Here is a 27,011-nt window from a genome sequence, read left to right as displayed (position 1 = left end):
GCTTTATGATGGTATCACAGTTATGTTCAGGTTTTGTTTTTATGGACATTTAGCTTGTTTTCCTCAGTTACCTGTGTTTTCTTTGTTCTGTTTCCCACCAGCCCTTAGTTACTATGGTTACTGATTCATTTATGATGAATTGCTTATTTTATTTCTCAATTGTAAGTCGCTTTGGATAAAAGTGTCTGCTAAATGGATAAATGTAAAAGTAAATGTATTATTTCACACTTGTTCATCCTTGAATTCATTATCCTTGTGTATTTAGGCCCTTTCGTTTCTTCATTTCATTGTCAAGTATTGCTTATCAAGGGGTGAGAACCAGAAGAGCGTATGTGACATTTCACCAACTTTATAGGAGAGCCAAAACAAAAATTTGACCATAGTTTGATCTGACTTTGTGTACTGATTTCAGTTGTTTATAATACAAATTTGTACACTCATGGATGGCTTTCATTTGATGTACAGTATATATCTCCATTTCACCAAAAATGTCACTTACGCCCTTCTGGTTCTCATCCCTCATTATGTGGTATATACTTTTATATTGTCTTCTTATCACCCGTGGATTACCTGGGTTTGTTTAAAGAAGTACTTTTCTTTCATTTGAACCTTTTTGGTACCTTTTTCATCTTTTTCCTTGGACTAAACTGTGATAGATGGAGCAGTTCCTCTTGAACCCCTGATTCAATAAATGATCATAGTATTAGTATTGCATGCAACACTGTCAGTATGGAGGATAGCAGAATGTCTGTTCCATTCGATACAGTTGAGTGAATGGTGAGCAAAGTTGTCAAATAAGATTTTTATTGCACAATAGTTTTAATGTCTCTGTACACTTCTCACCCAAAGCTTTAATATGTATTTCATAACAAGATGTCCTGGTGCTATACTGCATCTAGGTGTAAAAAAAAAAAACAACAACAAAAAAACAAACTACAACAAAATGTATACCTTGATTAAAAGGATACTGCGTTCTGTGTTGCCATTTTTGTCCTTATGTGGGGCCATTAGTACAGTATAAGCAAGGAAACAGCAATCAGCATTTGTCTGAGCAACTTCTTCTTTTCTTTATCTTCTCTTTGTGCGCTTTGCCTGACACTCTACATAAAACATCTTCTGTGAGCTAAACAAGTGAAACACTGAATTGAAATGCTGCAAGTTATTCTGGTTCTCCTGCCTGGTAAGAAAAGATTTTCTTATGTATTTTGTACATTTTATTGGTTGTCCATTTCTCCTCTAATTATTTGATTTAATTAGTAAAGGTATTGCTATTTTGTGTTATTTTCATTTTCTAATGGAGTTTTGAACAGAAAAAATATCTGATATGGAGTTAACATCTGCTTATTTGATTAGTGACAAGCATTGCAGAGTATTGAATATCCCTTTTTATGCCATAACTTTTCTTTCTTGTACTTTATAAAAATGCTCGTAATGTTTTTTTTTTTTTTTTTATGTGGTCATTTGTATCCTGCTGTATCTCTGTTATTGCTAATTGATATGTAAATAATTTCTCTAAAACTGTCACGATATATATCGTATAACAGATACTGTCTCAAGATATATTTTAACTATCTGTTTTAACTGTCCATGTTAATAAATACTGTTATTAAAGTGTTCTGTGCTCCTCAGGTGTTGTCAGTGCTGAGTGGAATGTGAATTATCCTCCTCCGATCTGTGCTGCGAGGGGATCCGATGCCACTATTGGCTGTAATTTTACATATCCACAGGGGCAACAAGTTCAGAAACTGCTATGGTGTTCAATGACATCAAACCATGACAAGTGTTATAATAAACCATATGTTTATGATAGTGAAGCCAACAATAATCAAAGCAACTTTCAGTACATTGGAGACAAAACCTCAGATTGTTCTCTTTTGATCAGTAATATTAATCAAACACATTCTGGAGTTTATAAATTCAGATTTATAACCAGTGAGAACAGTTGGACAGGTAATCCTGGAGTGAACATTTTAGTACACGGTAAATAAAAAAGATTTACTCTGAAAAATTCTTGTTGCTGTTTTGTTTTCACTGAAGGAAATTTCTGAGTTTATGGGGTATTTTTCTTGTTGTAATAGATTTAAGAGTGTCCATGAGCAGGTCAAGAGAAAATGGAAGCACAATAGTTGGAGACTCTTTGAATTTGACATGCACACTCAAGTGTGGTGATTTAGCTGAGGCTCAGTGGTTTAAGAATGGTGATCTGATTCAACAGTCAGACCCTGTCCTCACCTTCAGCAGAGTAACTGCTCAAGACTCTGGGAATTACTCTTGTTCTTTGAGAAACTTTAAAACTACTGTATCTGAAGAATTTACCATTTACATTGAAGGTTGGTTGAAATGGTAAACATATTATGAACATTTCTTAACCTCCCAATCATAATCATATTTGGAGAATGAGAGATTTATTGTGCATAATTATATTACATTTTTGTTGTCCTCAATAGATGTTGCCGGGTCCCCAACAGTTCTGATTATTGTAATGTCTTTATTCTCACTTGTTTTCATCGCTGCAGCTGTGATGCTTATAAGAAGGTATGGACATTTTGATTTGTTTGTATACTTGCACACACAAGTATATTACAAATGTCTCAGTTACTCTATACAGCCAGACTAAATAGAACATTAACTGACATTGCACAATTTAGAAAGTACAAAAGAGTAAAATGAGTTTGAAAATGCATTTGTACAGTTTGTCTTTGTGTTGTAATGTTGATGAGGCCAGTGATTAAGGCTATACGACACAAAGTTGCCAAACTGCATGACGCTAAAATAAATTGTATTGTGTTATATTTTAGAGTTGCATTGTATCGAGTTATGTTTTAGGGTTGAAGGAAATAAATGTAAACTTAATGGATAGTGTTCTGGTAATTCTCTGCCAGGACATTATCAATTTTTCTTCCATTTTTTCCCTATATATTGATTTATTTCTTTATTCATAATGAAATAAATAACAATTGTAAAAACATTTTCTCAGAATCAAACCCCTTTCCTGAAATCATCAAAGTTTTTTGATTTATCAGCTAAACGTTGCTATTTATAATGCATTTCTGTCACATTTACTCTTAGAAGGAAAGCAAAAACTCAAAAAAAAACAGTGGAAGAAAGAGAAGAAGCCCAGGATTCTGTTTACAGCACTCCTCCAAAAACTGTAAATATATTTGTAAAACCTAAACATACAACAAACAAACAAAAAATGTATCAGCTGCACACGACTACCCTTTTGAAAGGACCATCAGGCTTAACCAGCAAGTCTCCTTTGGTCAAATAGCTAAATCAGAAAAACCACAATGGTTATGGTGAAGTAAGCTGCTCTTTTCAACAGGGAAGAAATTAAACGGAACAAAGGATGATAGTTATATGTAAAGACATGTTCTGTGTAACTGTTTGCTGTTAGGCTTACGCAAACCTACCGGAAGCCAAGGATGTACAGCAGGAAGATGAAGTAGAATATTCATCTGTCAGCATTAAACCCAAAGAACTGCTTCAAATGTGAGCATTTAAGACACATATAGCCTAACTGTGGTCAAATATTTCTACGCAATTGATTTATATGCAGTAGTTATGGAGATGATGCAACACAATTCATCATATTTGACATCACATTTGCCTACCTTGACATAATATGAGTTTGTGAGTATTTCACTGCTATGATCTTCTTTATTTCTAGGTCTGCAAACACAGAGCAGCAGGACGATTCAACCATCTACAGCACAGTGATGAACGGTTAATCATATACATTCAGCTGTCAAGATACAGATTTGTACTGCAACATGTGCCTACTATGTTTGTGTGTGTGTGGTTTTACCTCTAAAAATTTCAGATGAACTGTCTCTGGCTAGTTCCCTTTCTTATAAAAATATAAATGTGCTTCATTTGAACAGAATTACACTGATAAAAGCATTTTGTGGCAGCTGCGTTGAGAGTAGACAGAATGAGAAAGCTTCTCGGATAAGCATTGCTTGATACAAAGAACAGTAAAAACAAACGTCAAAGAGTACAGAAAGACTTTAAAACGTTATAAATATGTTAATAAATTAATTAAATTAAAGGGATAGTTCACCGAAAAGAAAAAAAAAAATGTTTATCTGCTTACCCCCCGGGCATCCAAGATGTAGGTGACTTTGTTTCTTCAGTAGAACACAAACAAAGATTTTTAACTCAAACCATTGCAGTCTGTCAGTCATATAATGGAAGTGAATGGGACTCACGGCTTTGAGAGTCAAAAAAACATACACAAACAAAACCAAATTAAACCCTGCGGCTCGTGACGATACATTGATGTGTAAAGACACGAAACGATTGGTCTGAATAGTATTTATATCGTTTTTTACCTCTGATTCACCGCAATGTCCAAACTGTCCTGAGCACGTTCTCAACAGCCGGCACATGACACATCTTCTTCTTCTTGCTTTATGGTGGATCGCAGACTTATAAGTGCATTACCGCCACCTATCTCTCAAATGGACCATTGACACTCTATATACAATCTCAATTAGGAGTGTCAATGGTACATTTGAGATGGACATACATTGCGGTGAATCAGAGGTAAAAAAACAGTTTCTTGCACAGACCGATCGTTTCGTGTCTTTACACATCAATGTATCGTCACGAGCCGCAGGGTTTAATTTGGTTTTGTTTGTGAATGTTTTTTTGACTCTCAAAGCCGTGAGTCCCATTCACTTCCATTATATGATTGACAGACTGCAACGGTTTGAGTTAAAAATCTTTGTTTGTGTTCTACTGAAGAAACAAAGTCACCTACATCTTGGATGCCCTGGAGATAAGCAGATAAACAACAAATTTTCATTTTTTTGGGTGAACTATTCCTTTAAGAAACATTCTGGGGGAAAAATTGTAAATATAACAAATTAACAGTAATATAGCTATATAGACTAAATAAGGCGGCTACTCGAGAACTTTCAGTAGCTCACAGGTCTCACCTGTCCGCATTTGACACTGTATGTCCGGACATGCAGTTTTGTGTGGTATTCCGTTGTTTTACTTTTTAATAGCTACTTTTTTAAATTTGTAAATAATGTAATGAATGTAATGTATTGTTATAGAAGAAATAAGCATAATAAAAAAACAAATTGTGACATATATTTTTGTTTGTTTTATTTCTTATGTTGTCTTTATACCCCACGTGATCCCATAATTTGATTTAATAACTGATCAAGTTGATATCCTGACTAGCACGTCAAACTTTATTTAGTTGACAGTCAACATCGGTCATTAGCGCCATCTAAAGGAGAAAAATTCCACTGCACCGCTGCCATAACAACGACTTAACACACGGAAGTTAAGCGCATGTGTCTGAACGAACTTCCGACGCACAGGTGAAGCTAAAAAAAAAATCTATCAACAACATAAATATATGTAACTTGTGAGTGAGCAAGTGTGGCCAATTTGGTTAGGCTTTTTGATTATCTTATTTACTATGCATCGCAAACTGAAATGTATTTGTTCTCTATTTTTGATTTATTTCGTTCATGTTAACGAAAAAATAGACAATATGATAAATTGTTCTTGTAAGTCATTCTCAAAATAATTGTTGTGTATGTTGGATATACTTAGTTTTCAAAACAGCAACTTAAAATACCAAAACACAAGATAAATAACCAAAAGAAAAAGAAATAAGGTCACGAGAGAGCATTTGTTGACATTTTCTTGACCTTTATCTCTTTGTAGTTGACTGCTCTGCGTTCATGACTGAAAAATGCCCAGATTTCGTGAGCGTCCAGGTCAAACTCACTGTCATCCTGCGACACAAACACCTCCTGTCCAGAGCAGTCTGATAGCTAACAGATACCTCATCCAGCAGAGACTCGGGAAGGGAAGCTTTGGCACTGTTTACCTTGTTAAAGACACAAAGGCAGTAGCAGAAGAGAGACTGTAAGTCCTTTTAATATTTTTCACCACCAATGTTCTTTACAGCAGTGAGTCCCATCCAGTCTGCATCCAGAGATCCCACTTTGACAACTAAATTGAACCCTTTATTGCTTCAGTTTTTGTGGAGAGAGTTCCACTCTATTGCTCTACCATGCATTTAGGCTTATAATATTAGTCAAGGCAGGGTAATTTATGGGTAAGCAAAGAATATGCTATAACATACTGTCATAAATTAGAATCTCTCATAATTGAAGTGGAAAAAATCACAGATTGTATCAGTTTCTGAGGTGTTTGAAGAACTGAGGAAAGACTGCATGTACTTAGGCAACTTTCCAATAACCACATACACAACCCCCACCATAAGCACACTGTCACACACACCCACACATGTGCACATGGCCTAATTATGTGTCTATACTGTATGTCTTTTGGTCTAATTTTTAGAATATAGGCTTTGAAGCTTACAGTAAGTCTTATGATTATGCATAAAATGTCTAATTTAAAAAGTCATCGTGAAAGTTGCATCATTATTTTATTTTAAATAGTCTCGTATTTACAGTTATTATTAGAGGGTTTATTTACTAGTTACTTTGTATTTTTTCTAGGTAGGATTTAATGAGTTGCATTCAAGATGCATTCTCTGCAGGAGAGAAAATATTCTCAGTTTTGTTGAAATGATTTTAAGTATGGTAATATTTAAAGAATTATTAGTTTTTGGTCTTAAATTCACTTCTCTGTCCAGCCACCTGGGAGCAGCATTGGTCTTTGTAACTACTAACCAAGTCAGTATAATTTTCCTTAGAGATAGTTGAGGAACCCTTTATGTTACTATCAACATATTTGTTATTCCTCATGATATAAGATCAAACTCTCCATTATTCTTTCATTAGAGAGCATTATTTACAATTCATATCATTTTAATACTCTCATGCTTAATTCAGTTTTCATTGGCTAGTATTGTAAATATATATATATTTTTTTTGTATAGGTGCACTTTACATTTTTTCCTCAAACAGAATAAATGGCCTGTAACTGGAATATTAGCTAAATTGCATAAAGTGTTATGCAATTTACTAGATTCTTATTGCTTTTTTTTTCCCATTTAAAGTCCTGGGGGGACGTTACACTGGTATCATCTGGATGTGTTGTGAAATATGTAAAGTCGATTTATTGCTTTTGTAGAGGACTGCAGTCTTAAATAGGCAGGTTTGCTGTCGAAACAGAGATAAGAAAAGAAAAAAGGAAATTGTGAGTCATTTTTTCAGGAGGCATTAGGTGCTTTGGTGATCATGGCAATATTACATCTTACCCAGATTCAGTTCACAGCGAAGCTCCCACAATAAATTAAAACCAACGGCTCTTACTTTATGAGGATATTGCTCTCAGAACAGGACAAATATTTGGCTTTGTCTGTTATATACATGGATTTATTACATGCCTCTTGATTCTGGTCAAAGGTGAAAATAAGCACTAAACTATTGACCTTTTCCTAGGCAACCAATTTTCTACATAGTTTCATGTCTTCTTATAAACCTCTGAGAAACACAATTACACTACCATTCAAAAGTTTGGGGTTGGTAAGATTTAAGCCGCGTCTTATACTTACAAAGGTTGCATTTATTTGATCAAAAAATACAGTAAAAGCAGTAAATATTTTGAAATATTATTATTAACTTTTTAAATTCTATTTTAATATTCCTTTATTTCCATGATGGCAAAGCTGAATTTTCTACAGCAATTACTCCAGTTTTCAGTGTCACATGATCCTTCAGAAATCATTCAATGTCTAAAAATTATTTCATGAATAAATTAAGTATGCTGCTTAATATTTTTGTAGAAACTGTGACACATTTTCCAGGACTCTTTGATGAATAGACAGTTCAAAACAACAGCATTTATTTGAAATATAAATATTTTGTATAAAATAAAATAAAATACTTCATAATTGATAGAATTTATATAAATAATTTAATTTTATGGAATAGTTTTATGAAATTAACCATGACATGTTTTTTAAAGAAAAGACAAAAAGTTTAAAAATGAAACTAACTGTTATTATTTACTCACCCTGATATCATTGCATACCAATAATATGTATATTTTTTTTCTTTAGAACTCAAAAGGAGAAATTTTGAAGAATAATAGTAGTCATTATTTTCCATCCAATAAAATGTATGTGGATGCAAAACACTATAAAAATATCATAAAAGTGGTGCATATCTGAAGTCATATGATAGTTTTGTGTAAGTAATAGGCTGAAATTCAATTTGGAGCTGTATGGGTCATTTTAGCAACTGCCATTAAAGATAAATGTGATTTCTAATGGATATAGTTTCATCTGTGTATAATAGATCTTGGACAGTTGAGCTCTGTCTTGATCACAGTATTTTGCTGTTTAGACCAGCTGCCCGCATATTATTGTTCTCATATTGATTTCTACGGTTTTTGATCTGTGGGTTTATAATTGGATTCATATACACAAGCAAACTGTCTGGAGAAGAGCCAGTTACAATTTCATTTGCTGCTTTTAACTGTTCTCCGTGTCTATCACACTCTGCTTGGCAACATACTGTGAAGCCCATATCAGACGAGGAGCTGGAACTGAAAGCTGGAGAGATGCTGGTGGAAATGGAGGCCAATTAGGAATAGCTCCACATTTTAGCTGCCCACGGGCGAGTGGCGGCACGCTACGGGTTACTGTTCCTTTGGCCCTAAGCTTTCTGCTTGTTAGCCCGTCGCAGCTGTTTGCCAGCCTCTGACCTGTCACACGCAGAGTGCTGGCACCAAACCTGAATGCTCACCTTCAGGATACCACCGCACCTCCTGTTCCTTTCTCTCCAGCACACTTACACACCAGTTCTCCATCCTTAGTCTTTTCTCAGCCTTAAAATCCTGCTGGGTGTGTGTTTTGTTGTTACTGCCTCAGAGGCTCTTACAGTGCTATGAACTCCTTTGTTTCTTTGTGAGAGCCAAATGTCAGTGCTGGGTGCTGTGAGCTCAGACTGCCGTACCCCTTTCCTCCAGCTGGCTTCTCACTGGGTTTTATTAGCCCAGACAAATGACTTCCTATTCCGGATTCACCCCAAAAGTAGGGCTCACATCCTGTGGGTCCCATAGCAGGTCTTTCCAAAAAGCCACTGCTTCAACGTTTGAATGCTTTATATAGTCGGGCTGGAATTGACACATATAGGCTGATGATGAAGTAAAGCTGTAGAGATTATATGTTTTTAGAGCTGTGCTTATTGCTTGTTTGTGATTCTAAATAATGGTGTTCTGTTTACCTACTTTTCATGTGCGAGGCCCCTTATAATACATTTTAAGACAGATTGTTTTACACATATTGCCTACCTTGGTTTGTTTTTGTTTTCACATCTCATTTATCACTTTATATTCATGTGCGAGAGACTTGCATTATAGGACTGTGTTATGATGCTTATTTTGTCCTTTTTGGAGCATGAGAATACAAATCACTATCTACTTTCTTTTTATGATAAAAGAGCATCTTGGAAACTCAACTCAACTCAATTTTTATTTATAGAGCACTTTCAAAGCCATTAAAATGGACCAAAGTGCTGTCCATAATTAATAACAATACTAAAATTCATACAAACATGGATAACAAGACATAACAAAAAGCCAATCCTTCACAATTCTTCAACCCAATTAAATGCCAAAATCTTGATAGAATAAATAGGTCTTCAATTCCTTTTTAAAAATGTCCATACTTGACGATGATTTTAAGGATAGCGGTAATCCATTCCAGAGTGTAGGAGCCGCCACTGAAAAAGGAGCGGAATGGTTCGAAGCATATTTTGAGAGGAACATACATGACGTTGGGGCTGGTAAGGAATTAACATGTCCTTTATATATTCAGGAGCCCGATTGTGCAATGCTTTATAGACAAACATTAACACCTTGTATTGTATTCTATATTTTACAGGCAACCAATGAAGGGATATCAATACAGGCGTTATGTGATCTCGTTTTTTGGTATTTGTTAGAATTCTTGCTGCAGCATTCTGGACATACTGAAGACGTGCAACCAAAGATTCACTTACGCCCAGATAGAGAGCACTGCAATAATCCAACCGTGTAGAAATAAAAGCATGCAAAACAGTCTCCAAGTCATTATTTGAAAGGATAGATTTCAGTTTAGACAATTTTCTTAACTGAAAAAAAGATGTTTTCAGCACGCTATTAACTTGCCGATCAAAGCGGATTTCAGAATCAAAAAATACTCCAAGATTCTTCACAACTATTATTGGATAGTAGTCCATAACTTTCAATCAGGTCATTTCCAGACATTTTGTTCCCAAACACAATAAACTCAGACTTACTCTCATTTAGTTGTAAAAAATTATTTGCTAGCCATCCCTTTACCTCAGTACAGCCATCACACTCCAATGGAAAATATAGTTGAAGATCATCAGCATACAAATGATAATTAATGTTATATTGCCTAAAAATTGTCCCCAAGGGTAACATATATAATGAGAATAGAGTCGGACCAAGAGTTGATTCCTGAGGAACCCCCCATGTGATAGTTGCAGATGACGAGACATGATTTCCAATTTTAACTAAGCATGTCCTGTCCTGCAGGTAGGAAGAGAACCACTTAAGGGCTACAACCTTAATCCCAACATAATCTCTAAAACGTTCTATTAAAATCGCATGATCTAAAGTATCGAAAGCTGCAGTCAAATCCAACACCATTAAGGCAACACTTTTCCCGGAGTCAATACTTAACAAAATATCATTTGTAACCTTTAATAATGCTGATTCAGTGCTATGTTTGGTCCGAAAACCAGATTGAAAAGTATCCATTATATTGTTTCCACTCAAAAAATCAACAAGTTGATTATGGACAACTTTCTATAAAATCTTATTCATAAAAGGTCATTTGGAAATAGGCCTAAAATTTTTTAAATCATGTGAATCCAAATTTATTTTCTTTAAGATTGGTTCAATAACAGCATGCTTAAACTCTAACGGTACAATGCCATGAAATAAGCTACTGTTTATAATCGATAATATATTGGGACCAGTAGTGTCTATCACCTAGATACCTTTATTAAAGATACCTGCAATTTATCTTTAAGCCACTTACGCTCTGCCTGACGACAAACCCGCCTCATATTCTGAGTCAAATCATTTAACCAAGGTTGGTTTTTAACTTTATGACAAAGAGTTTAACAATTCATCAGGTCCTATAGGGTATGACATTGTAGACTCAGTCAGAAAAGATGATTCAGTAATAAAAGCAGTTGAAAAGGCACTAGGTGTGGAGGTAGTAATAACCCGGGAAAAGAATGAAGGGGACTGATAACTGAATGCATTCAGGAATTCTGAATTCTGCGGAACATCTCCTTTTGTGTTTTATAGAAGAAAGAAAATTATATGATCCATATAACGGATTTCGAATATATATTCAGTGTGACACAATCTGTATTTCATCCAGATGCGGAGCCATTTTGAGAAGTGTGACCTTTACGCAAACAACATCTCTATTAAAAAAATGAGTGTGAGCAGAGAAGAGCGGCCTGTCATCTGCTCTGGTATTCATTAATAGTCTCACAAATGTGCCAAAAGTACCACTGTGGGCACAAAGGATTTCCAAACGGTGTTGTTTTCTAAATAAATCCACATACTTAAGGGACAAAGATGATTATAATAGCAAACTTGTCATTTAACCGCTTTGTCCTAGTTTAGGTATCACAACTCATTTTGTATTTTAAGAAATACTTAACCCAAAAATAATCAATTTTGTCATCACTCACTTATGCTCATCTGTGTTACTTTAGTTATATGTACTGTTGTAGTGCCTATTTAGTTAGAATTAGCTTTTATTTTTATATTTTCATTATTCATTTTGATTATAGTAATTAAAAGTGTTAGTTATTGTGTGATTTGTAATTTTCAGTGTTCTTTTTAAATATTTCTTTATAGCGTCTTTATCATTTTTATTTCAATTTTAGTTTTAGTAATTTGTATTCTTTCAAAACCTTATATCAGTTAGTTGCCAAAGCAACATTTCTATTTTAACTAATGTGTGTGTGTGTTTTCATTTCAGGTTTATTTCAGCTACTGAAAATTATTTGAATAGTTCCAGATTTAGTTTTAGTTAACAACAACAAAACGGATGCTCGTGTTGTTCTTATGACTTTTTCTTGCTGCAGCACAAAAGGAAATGTTTGTATTGGTCACACTTTTCCATGCAGTTACAATGAATGGAGCTTTCAAGCCTGTAAAAATACACAAAAGAACTGTAAGTGGTCAAACAATACCATTGAGTGATGAACATTTGAAGTTGAAATCAGTCTGATTAGTCAACTAATCTTTCAGAAGTTTTTGGGTACTGGATGAATCAATTCATTAAGATCTGACTAAAACAAATCATTTGGTCTCAAAGCAGACATCTCTCATGAATTCTTTTGAACAAGGAGTATTAGTAAATGATGACAAAATGTAAATTTTGGTGCACTGTGGTTAAATCTGAAATGAGATTTTGAATGGTTTGTTATCTTGTTTGTGACAGCTGATTCCATCTATTGACCTCTTGACCCCTCATGCACTATTGAGTATTTTCATTTTAAATGAGGAACAGTTGTCTCTTTATTACAATGCGGCAGTCACTTAAAACAAAACACCAGTGTAGCGAATCTGGAGCATTATGAATATAATTTGTTTATTCTCCTCTCAGAGGCCAGAAGCGGCTAATCTCATTCAAGGAAGGGAATGCTTCTCTCTTCAGCCCTGCTAGCCCACTTTCAGCTTGTCCTCTGTGGATTTCCCTGTCTGACAAGATTCCCTGGAGACTCCTGGCAGCATTACTTGTTTCTGCTCACCTCATGATCCAGCTCTCAGTTATGCAACCTTCCACTTCAGAAATCTCCCAATTTGTTTGCAGGTGCCCAGACTCTCGTACAGGCTGGTCTCTCTCCACCTCCTGATTTTGCTCTCTCTCTTATAGGCACTCTTTCCTTTCATACCACTGCATGACAGATTTGGGGCTTTCTTGGTCTATGCTGCCACATTAGTTTGATTCCAGACCTTTAAACTGGTTCATTCACTGACCTGGTTCATGTATCATGGGAATTTTCCCTCCATTTATTTTTTACAGTACACATAGTAATTGTGACAGTGCCTTTTAGGGTTATCTGACCTTAACACCTCAAAAAGTAAAACATTTTGCCACATTTATAGAGAGACTTGTTCAGCTTATGATGAATATAATCCATTCATATTGTAGCCAGTCAAATTTTTTTTAAATGTCTAATTGTGTATGTGATAATCTAGGATAATGTAATTAATTTCTGCAAAAACTCATCACAGATAAGGGGTGACAGTTTAATTTGGGCCAAGGCTTTCGTTCAAAGGATGTAGACTGTGAAAATGAGCAGGAGTTGATGAGCCCTGTCATTTACTGTATATTCATACCTGTTTCCTCTGATCTCGGGGTTGAAATAGAATATGGAACCATGCAGGTTAAAATTTCAAAGGATTGTGGTTGGTTATTTGCTCAGCTTTCCAATATCCTTAAAATAGATCTTAAATTGCCTCTACGCCTCCAGAGAGAGACTAAGAAATGGGACATGAACGCATGTTCAATTATTCACCACAGGAAATTTCAGTGATTGATGTTTTTTTTATCGATGATATACCATTTTCTTTCAGAAGAGGTCTAGCTGAGCTTTTCTTTACATTCTTCCACAAGTAAAAAATACCTGGGATTTAAATAAATATGTGTTGTGCAGAAATATGGTGAGGTTGAAATTGAAACTCCACATATATTTACATTTAGACTAAATAAAATTATGGATTCTCGTCGTGCTTATCAGGCAACCGTACCAACACAACAGAAAAGTGTATTTGCAGAACAGGCTTGTACTGTATATAGTCATTATGTATATTTATGTCACCCTATTAGAGAGAATGGACAGTCTTGTAGATGCCTATATTTAATCTATCTTCAAAATAAAGTTAATATCAAGATTGTTGTACATCAATATATTATTTTTTGTATTTTAAATTACCCATATCTGTCCTTGACAAATTTTTAAACTAAAGACTAAATTATGGAAGGGATTCAATACTGTATTACAGTCCTGGTAACATAGGCATGTATCTGCTTTGACATGAGGGGACTATCTATCGGTCATTATCTAACAGACTAGAGAACATTGATTAGCGGATGTTTACATTAACAAGATGAGACTGAATGAATTTTCATTTATTGTACTATATATTTCATATACAACAGCAAAATAAGGAATGAGAGGTTGTTTTCATGACAGATAACTGCCTCATGTTGAATGTTCATGGAAATGTTTCTTTAAGCAAAGCTATTAAGTGCTAGAAGATGAAATCCCTGACATGTTATCAACATGTAAACATTGTCAACATTGTAAATAGAGTTCAAATTGTCCAGTAATTGACTGGGTCCTTTACTTGAAATGAAGTGGATAAATACAAACATATTATCTTGGATGATGTAACAGCTTTATGGATGATTGGAATATCTTGTTGTTTTGATCTCTTATCATTATTCAGGTAGAAGCTTCTAATGTGAATCCATAATACAGTAAATGACTTTCCACAACATCAGCTCAACTGTTCATTTGATTGGTCTTGTGACATAATGCATTATTAAGGTATGTTAGCTCTAATGAGACATGAGAGGAAGTGGCCAAGACGAAATTTGATTTTCAAAATTAGACTGACCTGTCATACTTCAATGTAATGATTCTTTGTGTGTCTCACCATTGAAGTAAGCAGGGATGTGCAGTATTTATGAGACATGTATTTCAAATACGTATTTCAGTTATAAAGCAGGATTTTGTCATTTGTGTTTCATAGGGTTGATGAAAATGGCATCATATTTTGTATCAAAATACTTTAGTCTTTTGTATTTTTGTAGTTTTAAAATATTTTGTAAGAAGTCTACATGATGACATAAAAATGCAGCCTCTGATTGGTGCCTACTCAGTAGTTTAAAGGAAAGGAAAGGACATGGCCAAGTATGGTGTCCCATACTCTGCATTTCACCCATGCAAGTGCACACACACAGCAGTGAACACACACCCAGAGCAGTGGGCAGCCATTTTTGCTGCGGCGCCCGGGGAGCAGTTGGGGGTTTGATGTCTTGCTCAAGGGTCTCACTTCAGTCATGGTATTGAGGGTGGAAGACAGCGTTGGTCATTCACTTTCCCCACCTACAATCCCTGCCGGTACCGAGACTCGAACCCGGGACCTTTGGGTCACAACAAGTCAGACTCTAACCAAAATTTTTCATTTAACATATTTAACAACTAAGCTTTTGATTATGTATAACGTTTTATTAAAGAAGATTTTCACAAAATGATTTCGGCAAAATGGCGCCCCCCTATGTGCGGCGCCCCTATGCACTGCATATACTGCATACCCTGTTTTTAAAAAGTACATATACAACAGGGACCATCTGCTCCAATAAAACAATCATATTAGGTTCATTATACTCCCACCCACATTAACCTTAGCCTTAAACACTGTTATAATTTTGAGGGGGTCCTTGGAAAATCTTCTCCCCTATAAGGGGTCCCTCTATACTTCTATGGCTCTCAATAGATTCTGTGGTTGGAGTTGGGTTAATACTCCTTGACAAGTTCTGTTGCTACTTTCTGATTACGTTTCTGACTTCATTTAAAATCAAAACATATTGATCATTTAATAATTGTTGAAATGCTAAAATGTTTGTTTTCAACTTCCAAATAGGTGTCCAATGACTGATAAATAAATATTTGATTGCTGAATATTGTACCCTAATTGAAGTAGCTGTTTAGTAGGATTATGATTTTGCATGCCATTGCATGAATGGCTGCCTGACACATAATATATTGTTATGTTTATGATTAACAATCAAATTCTTAATTAGTTAGAAACTAGTTGCTATGAATACATGTGCCATCAGTTGTCTTCTCATAAATGACTTGTTTGTCTTTGAGTCAGTGTTGCCAGTGTCAAGTAGGCCCTTCATTACCAAACACCAAGTAACTAAATTAGGATACAATCATGAGTCATTCGTAAACTTAAACATTAAACTGTTGGTTACTTTTTTTAAACTAACCTTCATCTGGGAGATCACAGGGATATGTGAATATTTGATGCTATCAAATGTTACTATCAAACACTGTTTACTTAATCAAGTCAGTGTAATGGTGAAGGGATAGATCAAATAGGCCAATTGGTGGAAGGTTTGCGAAGAAATTTCATGCTCCCTTGTAAAAGGATTTTTCAGTATTTTTAAAATACAAAAATACAGTAGTTTATAGTGATACATTGTTTGGCTGTGGTATTGTGTAGTTTATTTTGATAAACTTAAAATTAAGGTATTTGGTATTTTATTTTAAAATACATTTTGATGTATCTTTTCCCAACCCTGGAAGTAAGTCTCACTAAATGTGAGCTTTAGAATGGTGCGGCCTAGTGTTTGTGCCATTGTCTGTTATTTGAGCTGCTACATCAACAAGTATAATTTCAAAACATGCACAAAACTGAGTTGTTGGTTTGAGCAATATGAGTAGAGCTGGTGTTATCCCTCACTAATGCTTGAATATTTAGTTTGAAGTTGAGCATTAGTTATTGTCCTCTCTAGAGATATGACATCTTATAGCATGATAAAGAAATCTTGCCTTATTTCCCTGTGGGTGTAGTGCCATTTGGAGGCATTATGTGCACAAAACGTTCTGTTGTGCATGTTGAAAAGGTTAACAGAATAGTTCAACAACAAATGAAAGGTCTGCCATCATTTACTTATTCTCATGTCGTTTCATTTGGTATGATTTTAGTATGACTTTTCCTTAGGAAATCATAAAGCTCCTGATTTTAGCAATGTCCAATTCATGAACGAATTGTTCTTTTGATTCAGATCTTTTCAATTAATCACTTGAGCAACATATGGAGTCGCTAAAGGAATATGGTGAAAAAATGAGATATTATATTACAGAAATTATATTTCTAAGCTTTTTCATTAGCTCCCAAAAATGTTAGCATTCTCTCGCAAAACTTCTGCATTCTCTTACAAAAACTATACTAACACCCTCAAATGTAAACAAGAGCTCCAAGTTGAAGCTATACTAATAGCATAATGGTGAAACAGATTTGGCAGATACTCTGATGTGTATTCGTGTTTGCGCTCTGATTTCTTGAACACAATGGCCACTCAGAAGTTAGAATACACTCAACACCCAAAACGCCAGAATTTTTGGCCAGTGCTGAGTTCTACATGCTCGCGAATCATCTGATTATAACAAAGAAAGTGTTGACACAATGTAAATAAGAGATTCATTGTTCATTTTATTGAACTAAGATGTGTGACAGCTTTTAATTTATTACAAAGGGAGCGCTCTACGTACTTTCTAGGCTACATATAATCCATTCAGAATTGGAATAAAAGGCTTTTTAGTGCTGCTAAGAGTACCAGCAGCCATGTGCATGTTGCAAAGTTTCAGAAGTAACATCTGCATATAAATGTGAGATTCACTCTCAAAATTGCAATGACTGACATAGTGTTAACAAGCAATGGACTGGGACAAATATATTTGAAAAAAATGTGCTTTAAGGCCAGCACAAACTCACTAATATCAGAGGCATCCTCAGATATTTGTTTTTGGAACCAAGCCTGGAGCAGACGCAAAATTGAGGAAGTTCAGAACTTTTGCAAGAGAATGTTTTGCGAGCAAATTCAAAGTTTCTCTAGGGAATGGAGAGCATTGAAATATAATTTTTCCTCCCATCTCATTTTTTTTCCCATCACCATGTCTTCCTTAGGGGCTCCATACCATACAAGTTCACAAAATCGTCCTCAATGATTTGTTCATGAAATCGGACCCGGTTCAACTCACTGACTTATGATCTGGTTACAGTGATTAACAGCTGTCTATCACATGGCTGTCATATGGTGCGGTCACTTTTACAATTGCTTGGTGAAATTTCAAAGACGAAATCCAGTCATTTGAAATAGAAATCCAAATTAGGAGTTTCGTGAAACAAGTTCCATATGCAATTTCGATCATGTTCAAGCTGGTCACACAAATCTTCCACATTTACCAACAAAAACTGCTTGTCACTTGAGTTTGAGCTTAATACATTACTATACTATGGACAATAGACCTTTTTTGCCTGCAAAATCTCTGTGAAACTTTGCAAATGTGACCTCACCTGTCTAGCACAGAATATAGCACACTGATCACACACAGTGGACGACTTTTATTAATCTTATGATATTTTTGCACTTGTACTTTTGGTGCTTAAATGCATCATTGCCCATATATCAAGTGAGTCATATGGATTTGGAATGACCTGAGCTGCCGTAGTTTAGTTCTGAACGAACTGCTCCATTAAGGAGTTGCTTCCTGCATCTTTAAAAACACATTACCTATTACGCCCGTGCCTCAGCTTCCAGGAGAACATGACGAATGAGAGCTATCCAAGGCCAGCATTGAGCTACTGAAGTGCACTTTACCTGTTCCCTTTGCTGTAATGATTTTCAAGTAGGAAGAGGAAAGAACAGAATGTAGGAGTAGAGAGAGGAGAGGTAAATGAGAGTCCTCCTTCAACAACCTGAGAACCAATTTACAACAAAACCAAGAGGCAGATGCAGTGCGTTCCTCTCTGTTGGTGGTATTTGATTAACTCCCTTAAGGTCTGGAAATAAGGTCACTAAAATATGATTTTAAATCCCTGCTTTGTGTTAAATGCTCATTTGCATTTTTCTTCTCGCTAAAAGCCGATGGGATTAAATTAGCCGCTCTGAGCATTCCTTATTTGTCGCTTTAACTTGAATTATGACGTGCATAAAGTTTGATCAGGAGACGTGGCAGTCATATTCGGAAAAATAATCCTCCACGGAGTTTCTCTCCAATTATCATTCATTCCAAGATCATTCTTCATTTTTAAAAATGGCTAATGATCACAAGTTCTGCATTATTCAAAACCATTGGTTTTTAGAATTTAATAATAGTATGATAATTTATGCTTATTGTTTTTATTCAGATGGATTTTCTCTGATTTAAAATCTGTCATCGTGAGTGTCTTTCATCTGAAATGCATCAGAAGGTGGCTGATTCTTTCTTCCTTCTCGTTGCAAAAGGTCAAATAGGCCAAGGCAACTTTCAGTCAATGGATGTCTCTTCTTCCATTTTAACACTAAAAGCAAAATAATTACAGTGACACTTCATAATTTGTGAGCTAATGACAGACTTAATTTACAGTGTGGCCCTGGCTTCCCGATCCCTTCAGGCTTGAAAAGGTCAGGGAAAACAATCTGTTCTTCCCTAAATGACATTTTTGGGGCCAGGTTACAGCTGGTAATTGAGGGACGTGACACTTATATAAACACAGTGCATCTGAGCAGCGGTGGCAGGGTGCGGGAAGTAGGAAATTGAAGAGAGGCTGTGGAAAATTAAAGGCTGAACAAGCAATAAGATGAGCAGGTTGATTTGGGGGGCTCATGAGAGCAAAACCCACAGACTATCACTCTTTCACAACTTGCTTAATTAGAATATGCACGTAGAAAATGAATAATGTGAGTAATGATGAATGTGACTGACTTTACTATGATGGACATTCACATTGTTTTTTAATTTGTAACTCCAATTTTATTACCGTTTATTTTATAAACTTACACTTCTGGTGAAGGTTTGGATTTTTTTTTAAATGTTTTTGAAAATAAGTCTCTTATGCTCACCAAGTCTACATTTAACTGATCAAAAATACAGTAAAAATAATATATATATATTATGAATATTTTTACGATTAAAAAGAAAAATGTTTTCTATTTTTATGTCATTTTTCCTGTGATGGCAAAGCTGGTCCACTTTTCAGTGTCACATTATCCTTCAGTTTTGCTTAAGAAACATTTACTATTATTATCAATATTGGAAATGTTTTTACTGCTTAATATTTTATGTAAACCATGATGCACTACCATTCAAAAGTTTAGAGTAAGTAATTAAAAGAAAAAAAAATTAATAAGTGTATATTAATATTAATAAGTGTTACAACATATTTATTTTTCAAATAAGTGCTGTTCCTTGAACTTTATGTTCATCAAAAAATCCTCAAAAAATGTATCACGTGGACCACTGTAACATGTCTGCCCTGTTTGAAGTTCCCCGTTGTCCTTATTTGGTTTAGTTCCATTACTCATTAGTTAATTATCTGTCATTGTCCCCACCTGAGTTTAATTACGTTGTTTGCTCTTTTGTTCTCTTTCCTTTAAAAGTCCTCAGTTCTCCCTTTGTCTTTGTCTGTGATTAGTGTAATGATGTTTATAAGTTAATAAATGGGAAAAAGTGCGTTGAAGCCGTTTCGTTCTCCTGCCTTTCATTTATATTCATTTTATTTTATGCCACAACCACAACCCGTAACAACCACAAAAATATGAAGTTTTGAAAACTGATAATGCTAAGAACCATTATTTATAATTGTGCATGATTGTTACATTGAAGACTGGAGTAATCGCTGCTGAAAATTCAGCTCTGCCAGTATTTCATTGTAATACTATTTCACAATATTGTATCTTTGATTAAATAAATACAGCCTTGATGAGCATAAGACTCTTTTAAAAATATATTCTTACAAATCTTTTTACTGGTCATGTATATTGCATACAGTATTTAAACCACAAGCTTCTCTTCATGGCACTAAGGCATTATAATCCCTCCTCTCTGTGGTTTATTGTGCAGGAAGGTGTTGAAAGAGATTCCTGTTGGCGGTCTGAAACCCAATGAGACAGTCCATGCCACTCAAGAGGCTCAGCTTCTCTCTCAGCTAAACCATCCTGCCATCCTCAAGTTCTACAGCAGCTTCCTGGAGAGAGACACCTTCTGCATCATCACTGAGTACTGTGAGGTAAATTGTCCTTTGGGAACACCTGAGTTAGCTTTTTTTGGTCATTTCTAGTCATAATAAGCCTGAAGCAAGTCACATGATCTGGTCCTGTAAACTGTGTTGGCCTATTGTGGTGATATTTCGAGCAAATGTCTTGTTGTGCCCTTGAAAAACACTCTGGGGAGGGAATTCTATTTGCAGAGACATTCCAAATGAAAGTGAGTGATAGAATCACCCTCTATCTTGAGGGCTTTAAAATGATGATCTTAAAGACAATATGAAATCAAAATTGACTCTATTTACTTTCTTTGTACATGCGCCTGGTGTTATTATGCATGATTCATCGGTGCAAAAAGTCACTGAAAAGTAATAACTTGCTCTTTTCATTTCCTCTTTGAATTTCACATAATGTTACAGAGGTAAAATAGATTGCATATGCCTTTTAGTTGAATTCCTAAGCATAATTCTGGATGTATTTGCACCCAACCCTATTCCGTAACAAGCTTTCAAACACTCTACTTACTGTCCTCCTTCATCCCTGTGGTGCCTTTTCTATGTTCAGCGATGGATCAGAGATGCTGAGCGCATGACATCGCCCAGAGATCACGCTCATCTGCCCCACAGCTTCTGTCTCAATCTCACCATCTGATCTTCTCATCTTTTCCTTGCTTATTAAGACATATCTGCAGGTCAGACCGGTCTCGTGTCATCACTGCCCTATTCTTTTGGAAGGCTTGGTCAGCAGTGTTGGGCAGTAACTAGTTACTAGTAATTTAGTTACTGTAATAATATTACTTTTTGCAGTAACTAGTAGTGTAACTAATTACTAATAAGTTTTCAGTAATAATATTACAGTTACCATCCATAAAACAGCTTAGTTACTTAGTTACTTTTGATGCCTCAACCCCGCTGATTTAAAATCCAACAATCAAATAATTCCTAGATTTATTTTCAAAATTTTCATGACTCGCACATGCATGTGATGTCCCCAGTGCAGCAGGCAAGCTTGGAATATGGAAAAGCTTACATTCAGCAGATAGAAATATTGCATTACGATATGAATACAACACTTCTACTTGAATGCCACTATCAATCACTATTGAGTGTTTGTAATAACTTCTGACTGTGATCGAATGTAGTTTTGGTGAAATGATGAGGCAGAAATATTTTGTTAGTAACATTCTAGAAGAATTTTATCTGGAAGATACACAGTTACAACTTCTGTGGGGTGTGAAGAAAAAGTAATGTAACTAGTAGTGTAACTAATTACTGTTGCCAGAAAGTAATAAGTAAAGTAACAATATTACTTTTGAAAGGAGTAACTAATAATGAGTAATATATTACATTCTTTGAGTAACTAGCCCAACACTGTTGGTCAGTGATTATTACATTTTGCTAGTCTCCTTTATCTTTTTCTTCGGCACACAGGCTGTTGTCCAGAGCTCCTTTGTTCCACAGGTAACTCTTAGTGAATGTAATGGACATTGCCCTTAGGAAAGAAAAATCATGAATGAGATCTCTGATCGTTTCTCCTAGACAGCAGTGAGAATAAATGGAGAGCAGATGAAGACGTTTGCTTTGTCTGCTTCTCAGATTTTTGAGATACTGAAATATATAGCAGTAATCTCACACGAGTCTCATCGAGAGTTTCTGAAGATATCTTAAAGGAATAGTTCACCCAAAAATGATAATGTTGTCATTGTTTATTCGCCCACATGTTGTAATAAACCTATTTAAATGTATTTCTTCTTTTGAAGACACAAGATGTTATTTTGAAGAATGTTGGTGACCAAACAGTTGCTGGTAGCATTTGGCTTCTATGTTTTTATACTTTGGAACTCAATGGCTACCAACAACTCTTTGGTTAGAGACTCATACAGCTTTCTAACAACTTGAATGTGAGTAAATGATGAACTATCCCTTTAAATGTCACAAAATCTGATAAGATACCAGAGTCAGAGATTTCAATACAAAGACATTTCTCATCAAATTCTTACTCTATGCCAACAATTTGTGCCCATTTGTATTTCTCTATGGGAACTTTTGGGGAAACGTGAGAAAAATGTGATACTTAGATGAAAGATAACTGAGAACCCTGTGAAGTCTCCTGGGTAGCAATAAAATTCTGGATTTTCTGGGTCTGTTTCCATGCCTTTCTGTGTCAAAAGCCAGGGCTTTTTGTTTTGAATGGAGATGCTACAGCTATGTTACCTTGGAAGTGTGTTTCTTACCCTTGGAATGTTATGGAGATAGTTTGCCTTAGGACACCTTTTTTTCTTGTCCAAATTGCTGTACTAAATTGATGTGTCAGACCACATCCATATTAAATTATTAGCTTTATTAAACTTGTCACAAAATTTGAACCTGTGTTGACCTGAACTAAATTTCAAATGTCCAACATTTGCAAAAAGTGAAAAGTCTAATTTAATTTTTGTAAGACTGTCCTCTTCATATCAAACATGATATGAGAACACTGACATCTTATGAGATGATGAAATTTTATGTTTTTATATAATCCAATCTATTGGTGTCATTTTATTTAATTTTATATTGTTTTATCAACATTATCATTTTATTATTCTGATATTATGGTGATTAAACATCCTTAATTATTTAATTGACTGCCAAATTTAAAAAAAAAAGAGCAAATGTGCAGGAGTTGAATTACAACCCAACGTTTTTTTAAATTTGATTAAAAGGAAAACTAAAAGACTTTCAAATCACATGAGCCAATATTTTATTCAGAATAGAACATAGAGAACATAACAAATGTTTAAATGGAGAAATTTTACACTTTTATCCACTAAATGAGCTCGTTTCAAAAAAGTTGGCACAGGGGCAACAAAGGGCTGAAAAAGCAAGACATTTTGAAAAGATTCAGCTGGGAGAACATCTAGCAACTAATTAAGTTAATTGACATCAGGTCTGTAACATAAAAGGGATGTCTTAGAGAGGCTGAGTCTCTCAGAAGTAAAGATGGGCAGAGGCTCTCCAATCTGTGAAAGAGTGCATAAAAAGATTGTGCAATACTTTAAAAACAACGTTCCTCAATGTCAAATTGCAAAGGCTTTGCAAATCTCATCATCTACAGTGCATAACATCATCAAAAGATTCAGAGAAACTGGAGAAATCTCTGTGCATAAGGGACAAGGCCGAAGACCTTTGTTGGATGCCCGTGGTCTTCAGGCCCTCAGACGACACTGCATCACTCATCGGCATGATTCTGTCATTGACATTACTAAATGGGCCCAGGAATACTTCCAGAAACCACTGTTAGTAAACACAATCTGCCGTGTTTACTGCAGATGCCAACTAAAGCTCTATCATGTAAAAAGGAAGCCATATGTGAACATGGTCCAGAAGCGCCATCGTGTCCTGTGGGCCAAGGCTCATTTAAAATGGACTGTTTCAAAGTGGGAAAGTGTTCTATGGTCAGACGAGTCCAAATTAGTCATTCTTGTTGGCAATTATGGACGCTAAAGAGGAGGGAGACCTTCCAGCGTGTTATCAGCATTTGGTTAAAAGCCAGCATCTCTGATGGTATGGGGGTGCATAAGTGCATACGGTATGGGCGGCTTGCATGTTTTGGAAGGCACTATGAATTCTGAAAGGTATATAAAGGTTTTAGAGCAACATATGCTCTCCTCTAGACGACGTCTATTTCAGGAAAGGCCTTGTGTATTTCAGCAGGACAATGCAAAAGCACATACTGCAGCCATTACAACAGCATGGCTTCGTAGTAGAAGAGTCCGGGTGCTGAATTGGCCTGCCTGCAGTCCAGATCTTGTACCTATAGAGAACATTTGGCGCATCATTAAACGAAAAACACGTCAAAGACGACTCTTCAGCAGCTGGAAACCTATATCAGGCAAGAATTGGACCAAATTCCAACACCAAAACTCCAGAAACTCATAACCTCGATGTCCAGATGTCTTGAAACTGTTTTAAAAAGGAGAGGAGATGCTACACCATGGTAAAAATGCTCCTGTACCAACTATTTTGAGACTTTGAAATGAGCTAATTTTGTCCATAAAATTGTAAAATTTCTCAGTTTAAACATATGTAATCTAAGTTCTATTGTGAATAAAATATTGGCTCATGTGATTTGAAATTCTTTTAGTTTTCATTTTATTAAAATTTAAAAAACATCCCAACATTTCCGGAATTCGGGTTGTAATAGTCTGTGACCAAATTTTGAATATCCAACATTCGCAAAAGTGAAAAGTGTTATTTTATTTTTGTGACTGTCGTCTTTATATCAGACACGACTATATGAGAACTGACATCCTAATTTATACAAGATGGTGAACTTGTTAGAAATCAGACAAGTTCCAAACATAGCCATGATTTTGACAGGGAAAAATTTGCACATCATATGATTTGGCCATCTTGCACAAATGTCATGAAAATGTGTTTTAGTTTTTGAGAAGTTTAAAAACTTGTAAAGTTTGCCATAGTGGCAGCTTTTGGGCAAAATAAATTCAGTAACATTTTACCAACTATTAATTCCACATAGTTTCCAAGCTGTTGAAAAATAAAATATCACAGATGCCATAAAAACATAAAAAACTATTTTAATGTTAATGCTGTTTTGATTGTATTCTGTGCTCTGGGTTACTGCATGTCATGTGGAGTCGCTACGGAGATTAAGGGGATCCCTCCTGTGCTGAGCATGTGCATTGAGTTCCATTCTCCTAAGAGACATGGGATGAACGATAGGCCACACCATTGATCTTGTGTCTGTCTCGTTCTCAACGAGCTGGGGTTCACTCTGATCTACAGCAGTTGAATAAAGCAAGAAGAAAATCTTATGAATAGAATATCTCTGCTTCCGGCTTCTAGTTCTCTTCGTTCTGTTCTCTTTCATCTTTTGCATGTTTACCATTGTGTTCCACGTAGGTTGACTTGCATCTGACATACACTCACTATAATCAAGACGAGACTCATTGATCTTTGATCTTCTGTCTGTAATGCAACTGTTACTGCTTTTCTGTTACATAAGGTTTCTGTGCATGGTTGGTAAATGACCCTTAATATTGTATATTATTAGTATTTTTGTTTTTTATTGTATTTATTCTAATATGCCTTTTTTTTTAATAAACAATGTTAATACCAGGTCATTTTTATTACTATATTATGATAATGAGAATTAGATTTTTTCCCTTTACAATAATGATAATTTGAGTGGGAATTGTCACAATGCAAAATACCTTAATTATTCCATCGACTGCCAGATTTTAAAAAAGCAAATATTCTGGAGCTGAATTGATAGTCTATGACTATTTAGGATGCTCTATAAAAGTATAATGGGTGGAAATATGGAGCTGGCTGTGTGTGTTTACTAATTGTCTGGCATACCACCATGCAATTATTTGTGGAAATGTTGCCTTTGATATAGTCACAAAAAAAAATATTCTGTAATAAATTCATAAAAATTTCCTCTACATGACTCACTGCAGATCTCATTACCACCTACTCCTTTGGATAAATGTCATGGCTCCATGCTAAAAGACTGAAGCCACACACACATAGAGAGAGAGAGAGAGAAAGAGGGTCTGGCTTCCTGTTAGAAACAGCTCTGGGTGGGAATCATTAGGGATGGGAAGCCTCTATTAGCTCCAACCATTTTCCCCTTCATGAAAACACACACACACACTCTTACGTGAAGAAAGTGATCTGATTGCCCTGGAGCACTTTGCACCTGAATGGTTGAACGTCAACAGTGAGCTGATAAAGAATGGAGCTCTGCTCTTTCTCCAGCAGTGTGGCTCAGATCTGTCCATGCCAGTCATCTCATCTCTTTAACCAGGCCAGTCTTCACCCCACCAGCTGCTCTCATCTCAAGATATCAAAGAGACTGTTGAGATCAGAAGTGTCGTGCCCAATCAAACTGAGAGATTGCAGTCCAGATCTGCTTGATGCAAATTAGTTTTTTTAATTTGTATGTTTGATAATGGAAGGGGTAGTATTTTTTTGTTGCACTACTCATATAACATCCTTGTCTTAGACTTATACTTATGCTGACACCAGGGTTTCCAGCATTATCGACATCCTGAATTTCAGGGACATTCAGGGAAAAATAAGTTTAAACCTGGAAATGTCATGGATTATACATCTTTCCTTTCCTTTCCTTTCCTTTCCTTTCCTTTCCTTTCCTTTCCTTTCCTTTCCTTTCCTTTCCTTTCCTTTCCTTTCCTTTCCTTTCCTTTCCTTTCCTTTCCTTTCCTTTCCTTTCCTTTCCTTTCCTTTCC

The 27,011-nt window shown here is 35.5% G+C and overlaps 2 protein-coding genes across 8 annotated transcripts in view; both read left to right on the top strand.

The window, feature by feature from the left end:
• Positions 1-1,044: 1,044 nt before the first annotated feature.
• On the top strand, positions 1,045-4,096 carry LOC131521992 (uncharacterized). Of its 2 annotated transcripts, none has more exons than XR_009266421.1 (7): positions 1,045-1,180; positions 1,630-1,980; positions 2,079-2,330; positions 2,448-2,535; positions 3,070-3,304; positions 3,398-3,492; positions 3,671-3,703. XR_009266421.1 is itself a non-coding variant. In XM_058747180.1 (7 exons), the coding sequence occupies exons 1-7, from the start codon at positions 1,150-1,152 to the stop codon at positions 3,729-3,731; spliced, it is 960 nt and encodes a 319-aa protein (XP_058603163.1). In that variant the 5' UTR covers positions 1,045-1,149; the 3' UTR covers positions 3,732-4,096. The 2 variants fall into 2 exon arrangements, 1 of the variants encoding a protein (XP_058603163.1); XM_058747180.1 differs by having other exon boundaries at positions 3,070-3,151; positions 3,671-4,096.
• A 1,157-nt stretch (positions 4,097-5,253) lies between these two features.
• Positions 5,254-27,011, top strand: part of nek11 (NIMA-related kinase 11) — a 77,779-nt gene continuing 56,021 nt past the window's right edge. For 3 of the 6 annotated variants that reach the window (XR_009266231.1, XM_058745741.1, XM_058745744.1), the window contains exons 1-4: positions 5,335-5,386; positions 5,692-5,895; positions 12,593-12,799; positions 20,616-20,781. Coding sequence is in view for 5 of the 6 variants with exons in the window: in XM_058745741.1 (XP_058601724.1) it covers positions 5,720-5,895; positions 12,593-12,799; positions 20,616-20,781 (549 nt within the window). In the remaining variant the exon portion in view is untranslated. Of the gene's footprint in view, positions 5,413-5,691; positions 5,896-12,592; positions 12,800-20,615; positions 20,782-27,011 lie in introns of all 6 variants that reach the window. The other 3 variants (XM_058745742.1, XM_058745743.1, XM_058745746.1) reach the window with 3 other exon arrangements.

This window comes from Onychostoma macrolepis, chromosome 16, assembly GCF_012432095.1.
Source record: "Onychostoma macrolepis isolate SWU-2019 chromosome 16, ASM1243209v1, whole genome shotgun sequence".
Lineage (NCBI taxonomy): Eukaryota > Metazoa > Chordata > Actinopteri > Cypriniformes > Cyprinidae > Onychostoma > Onychostoma macrolepis.
The sequence above is the reverse complement of the archived record's forward strand: the minus strand, read 5'-3'. Positions and strand labels throughout refer to the sequence as shown.

Coding starts and splice junctions, on each gene's coding strand:
- LOC131521992 (XM_058747180.1), top strand. CDS start 1,150: ATGCTGCAAGTTATTCTGGTTCTCCTGCCTG. Junction 1,181..1,629: donor TATTCTGGTTCTCCTGCCTG/GTAAGAAAAGAT, acceptor TGTGCTCCTCAG/GTGTTGTCAGTGCTGAGTGG. Junction 2,536..3,069: donor GCTGTGATGCTTATAAGAAG/GTATGGACATTT, acceptor ATTTACTCTTAG/AAGGAAAGCAAAAACTCAAA.